The 5,930-nt window shown below is 35.2% G+C and overlaps 1 protein-coding gene across 1 annotated transcript in view; it reads right to left on the bottom strand.

Moving 5' to 3' along the window:
* Window positions 1–1,505: 1,505 nt before the first annotated feature.
* Window positions 1,506–5,930, bottom strand: part of LOC107662328 (NT-3 growth factor receptor-like) — a 98,682-nt gene continuing 94,257 nt past the window's right edge. The window contains exons 15-16 of the mRNA XM_016452313.1: window positions 2,710–2,868; window positions 1,506–1,811 (exon numbers count right to left, since the gene is read on the bottom strand). Coding sequence (XP_016307799.1) covers window positions 1,626–1,811; window positions 2,710–2,868 — 345 coding nt within the window. The 3' untranslated portion in view covers window positions 1,506–1,625. The remainder of the gene's footprint in view (window positions 1,812–2,709; window positions 2,869–5,930) is intronic.

Raw genomic sequence — 5,930 nt, 5'->3', positions numbered from 1 at the left:
TACATATCTTAAAAAGACTCTTTTATTACAAGGAAGTTATATTACTACATATCTTTCAAAGAAATTGCCACATTAAAATATGTTAGAACCCAAAGGCTTTTTCCTCAGTTAATTGCTAGCCAGCAAGGCACTACAGTGTATAGGGCTGATATTCAAATGCTTAGTGTGGCCAGAAACTATTATAATTCACTGTACTTTGCCTCAAAAGATGGGACATATCCAGGCGTCACAATTAATTTCATTACAGCTAGAGTCAAAATTAGGTTATGCTATAAACCTTTGAAGTGCCATTATCAACAATGGACGGCCTAAACACAATGAACAGAAAAGACTTGATTTGACAAGGTTCTGATATTTATTTAATACTTAATCTAAACATACATTTTAATATGTCGTTTGCAAATATCTGTGGTACTGCAAAGAGGCAAGAGAATCCGTTGACAGCGAAATCCTGACGTCAAAAAGATTTGGTGTCGTATCAACAAACATCTCAGAGAAACAGCCCCTGGAATAACATAGAACTGTTTAGCTACAGACAACAACATGAAATTGTTAACTTTAGATGCGATGGCATTGATATTTATCAAACGCTATGAAGATTGCGAAACGTTAATTCAAACAGGTGTCATTTTAGGATCTCAGTGACATCGAACCTGCAGTTTAGTTCTAGTTTTACCACATTCTGTTTTGTAGATTGGAAAATTATGGCAGCACGGTTACAGACTGGACTCGGCCGTGATGTGTTTTCCCTCCAACAATATTAGAGACACCCTGTATTAATAATGAGCCGCCAAGTGCTCATTTAAAGATACTGTGTGATATTTATGTTCTCTCCTGGCTGACCCTTTTCTAAAGAGTACATCACAAAATAACTCTTGTGTCGAAAAAGAAATCAAAACACACAAAAAAAAATAAGTTAACAGGTTGACAAGAATATAAATTTACAGTATATACAATCACGTACAATGAAAATATATCAGCGCTTTAGTATTCTAAAGGTTCCAAGTTGCCTGCTCAAGAGCTATAGATCATCAAATCAAAGTTGCAGGAACAAAAAAATAAATAAAAAAATAAGAGAAAAAGATGCTGATCACAGCATCGGCAAAATAATCGAAACCTAATAAGGCTTTCCTCACAAAATCCCAGCTGTTAAAGCAGAGCAGAACCAAAGAGCAGCCGTCTTGAAAAGATAATATATCAACAGCACTAAACATGACAGGCACCCATACTTTACCTTCAAAATGAAACAAAATAAATAAAAACATATTCATATATATGTGTGTGTATATGCTTATAAAATGAAACACTGAAAATCATAATTTCTCAAACCTAGTGAAGGCAACATTCTGCTTTCGGCATCATTTTTTAGGAAATGTTTTTGTCTTTGTAGAATAATTCTGTACACTATATACTGTACCAGTAAACAAAATGTAAAAGTTTGTTTTTAAATATTTTTTACTTTTTTTTTAATGTATACCCAGTGTATCGAAAAAAAGTGTTGCAGGCACTTAAAGTCCATCTCCGACGTGTTGGTGTTTTTACAGTGGAGCGCCGACGCGGGGAAAAGGGCTTGTTTGGTTATTCCTGGATTGTGTTGGATTCTGCTGAGAGATGTCGCTCCAGTCTCAGCCGAGGATGTCTAAGTAGACAGGCATGGCTTTTCCCAGTGTGTAAAGAACTTTCTGAATGTCTTTGATGTTCAGTCGTTGTTGCGGCTCTCTTTGCCAGCAGCCTAACATGAGGTCGTACACCTCCTTAGGACACAGGCGAGGCCTGTCTAGAACCCGACCTTGGGTAATGCATTCAATGACCTGCAAAATAGAGAGAGACAGAAATGAGCAAATGTGTGCAATTGATTCAGAGGCAGTGTGTTTACTTTTTAATGCTATTTCAGTCAAATATAAGTAATGTTGCACACTGTGACTATTTGTTTGAGCTTCCTGACCAATCTGATGCAGCAACATTGGTTGAAATAATGGTGAGATTTGGACTCTTTGTCCCATTCCCATAATTCACTCATAATAAACTCTTTATGCACTACAAATACACTATACACTACCACTAACAAATACACTACCATTCAAAAGTTTGGGGTCAGTAAAAAAAAAGTTATTTCTAATCTTTTATTTCTAATAAAACTTTCTAATGGTAGAATATTTGTTAAAATTATTTTTAATTGGACTGAACTCTTTTTTATAAATTAAATTCAAATATTATAAAATATTAAATATTAAAATAAGAGGTATAAAGTATTTAAATGTATAAGGTATAATTACTTTATATTGAAATATATTTAAAACAAATGTATTAAAACAAATTGTTGACACACACATATAGAGAGACAATATGAGCTTGTCATAATGCAAAATGGGACTGACAAATCCACAAAAAAGGAATATACAACTGCCTTTGAACTTTTTTTTTTTGAATATACAATTCAGTCTTTGGACCTTTTCTTCCTTTTTTAAATGCTCGCGTCAGTGCACATATGATGCCTAAAAATTCCGTCCAAGTAAACAGATCACAAGGTTTTCCAACCGAACTGTGTGTGTGTGTGTGTCTGTGTGTGTGTGTGGCGAGATGTGAGCTGCTAACCTGATCTCTGACAGCATTACACCCCGCCTGTAGAGATCACACTCACATTCTAAAAATGTCATATTCACACTGACGTTCTAACAATGGCTCCCATCTCTTTTTGCGAACATTTACCTCATTATTAGATAACTGAAACCATGGCTGTTTCCCATAGGTGAAGATCTCCCACATAATGACGCCGAAGCTCCATACATCGCTCTCTGTGGAGAACTTCCTGTACATGATGCTCTCCGGAGGCATCCAGCGTATGGGCAGCATGGTGTAACCTCCCACCTAGAAGACAGATAACATCAAGCATTGCTCACAAACATCTTACGCGGTATGGATGACATTTCCCTTTCTTTGTAAACAAGCAAACAGCTTAGTCTATTGATTTAGCTCTAACTGGTTATGAAAAGCTCTTTTGATGAATTGGAAAGATGCATACAATGCAACAGTTCTGATCTTACATGACACCAGCACAGAGGGTGTCACAGTTTACTAGTTTTTTTTTTATGCAGCAATTAATTTTAATTCAAGAAATACTGAATATATAATACTGAAATATAAAGTTTATATTTTAAGGTTCACATCCATATATTAAGTTCGGTTTTTGCAGGCCCTGATAAACTAATACATATACATGCAATAATGCATCTCAATAAATTAGACTTTTCCACGACATTCTAATTTATTGAGATGCACCTGTACACTTGCTGCTGAAGTTGTGAATTGCGTAATCAATGTGCTCTGGGAGAACATGTGCTCTGTTTTTAGAGGCTGACTTTGAACAAAAAACAGCATTGCATACATTTTCTATCAAAAAAAAAAGTTGAAAAGATTTTGGAGCTGCAATTCGTCACTAACATAAAACCACTGATTCTGATGAACTGTAATGAAAGTGTTTGTGTGTGTGTCTGTGTGTGTTTGCCCGCAACCCTAATGTCTTTTAACCCTCTGCCAAACGTGGTTAAATTAAATGATTTTATTTTACATTGTTCATGCAATTGTTTTTTTTTTGTTGTTTTTTTTGTGATATATATACTGTATATAGGTGTATATTTAGAGCTTTCCAACCACTGGGGAGACATTCTTTTAACCTTAAAATTTACTTCAGCCATAGTTGACAGTTCATCTGAGAGGTCCTTAATGAAAGCAACCAATAGAAAGTTGTTCTTCACAGCACATGTGGGTCTCGTAATGGGATTCTTATATAATATAATTTATAAAAACAGAATTCTTATAAAAACAGTACATAACACATTGATTATCCTGACCCACTCTGTAAAATGCTTTGAGTGTGAGAATTGACTAAACAATAATTCGTTAATTGTGCATGCACTCAGTTTCAATGAAAATGTCTCTTTCTCAAATCTATTTCTTATTCACATCAATTCCACTTTATTCATCATGTTGTGCCAGCATGAAATATCCAAGAGACTACTGGGTATTGCTGGAGCCCTTCCAGCTCAGCGTGGAATTGTCTTTGTAATTGCTATTCCCTCTGTTGTGTGTCGTTACATTGATCCTACTTCCGGCTGGCAGAGAGCAGACTAATGGATGTCTACCACCACATAAGAAATTAGTCAAGTTCCTGTGACTACTGTCTGCTGCATATAGTCAATATCTTATCGAAACCTTCTGTAAATGAGTTTGTGTTTATTGGTATTTTAGCTGCTCCTATTGCAAGTGATAGTTGGGAGAGAATGTGAAATGAAGGGGCAAAAAGAGGTTCCAAACATGGTAACATCTCAACCTGGCAGCTCAATAGGGTAATTAACCCAAAGAGTCTTCAAACCCTTGGGATCCTCTGCAGCGACACATGATAGCATCACGTTATGAATTGTGTACTGTGAAATCACACTTGTGTACTGTATCTAGAGGTGGTTGTGTCCATGAACATGCATAGTGCACACTGTACTCATTCTGACACAACGCTGACATGTCTGTGACATATTTATAACATTTACTATATACTTTATGAAAGAACATCATGTTACACAGTAACTACTAGGGGTGTGAATCTTCACTGGTTTCACGATTCGATTAGATTACGATTATCATGTCAACGATTCGATTCAATTCAATATCATGATGCATCATGATGTGTTGCACCATCAATTTTCAATATTACTGCACGTGGCTACGTTTTAATATAAATTTTATATCAAATTTATTTTGTGCATTTTTATAAAATTATATAAGCAGGCTACTTTTTAAAATAATTACAAATTAATAATAGATCAATACAATTGTTAAGAATCTAACCAACTAAATATAGCTTCAAAACATACAAGCAAATATAAAGTAATAAAGGGGGTACAGTCATAGTTATGGTTTTTCTTTTTTCCTCAGCATTATTTCTGTTTGATTATTACTGATGACATCATAGACAGTGGCAGGTTCAATAGGCTGTATTCACACTAATGCACAGATCTATTTCGACATATCAGCTGTTTGTCCTGTTCTGAAAACATAACTGACTGTGTTTACATCAATTTGGTGTCATAAAAGTATTCGGAGATGCAAGTGCTTCAGGACAAACAAACACAAAGCGCACGTGAAAGTCTGTCAGTACGTGAGTTTCGTGCGTCTAATACTTACTGCATTCCAAAAGGCATGAATGAAAGCACATCTAAAATAAAAAACTGAAATAACAGCGTGTGGAAGCACACACTGTCAAACAATGCTCACATGTCTCACAGCGCATATCCTGTGCAATGAAGCCCACCACGATTGTCTCTAGTGCATACGCGCCATATGCAGGGAAAAAAACAAGCTCAGAATAGATTCTGAAATATTTAGAATCGATTCAGAATTGCTGAAGTGAGAATCGCGATGCATCAGAGAATTTATTTTTTTTCTCCCGCCCCTAATAACTACACAGTAATCATTGCCCTGCTTCTCATATAAACTCTAATATGTTCTCTTTTAAGAAAAGAAGGCTGCAAACTCTTTAATTCAGTAGCCTAGGGAGGGATGTAGTGAAATAAAAAGCTGTATTTTACATTGCAGATGCTTCTCATATCTGTTCACTGCAGTACCCCTGCTGTGAAACCATCTCATTTGTGATATTAGATTTTTATTTTATTTTTTTGCATGAAACAAAATCTAAATGTATCAGATGAATATGTGTGTTACTAAAAAATACATCTGAAAGCGTAGCTAATTAAAAAAACATCAATATGTTCTGTCAACTCTTGTAATCAGCAAGTTTTATCTATAAAAGCTTTTAATAAAAAGTTGTTCGCCAGTGTTGAATTGAGACTGACTTTAAAATTCAAATTTGAATTGAGGTAGCAAACAAGATGCCAGATAAGAAGAATTAAAATGCATCAAACTGTAAGGAATTCATA

This window comes from Sinocyclocheilus anshuiensis, unplaced genomic scaffold (assembly GCF_001515605.1).
Source record: "Sinocyclocheilus anshuiensis isolate Anshui unplaced genomic scaffold, SAMN03320099.WGS_v1.1 scaffold579, whole genome shotgun sequence".
In the NCBI taxonomy this organism is placed as follows: Eukaryota; Metazoa; Chordata; class Actinopteri; order Cypriniformes; family Cyprinidae; genus Sinocyclocheilus; species Sinocyclocheilus anshuiensis.
This window is presented reverse-complemented; position numbering and strand designations above follow the sequence as displayed.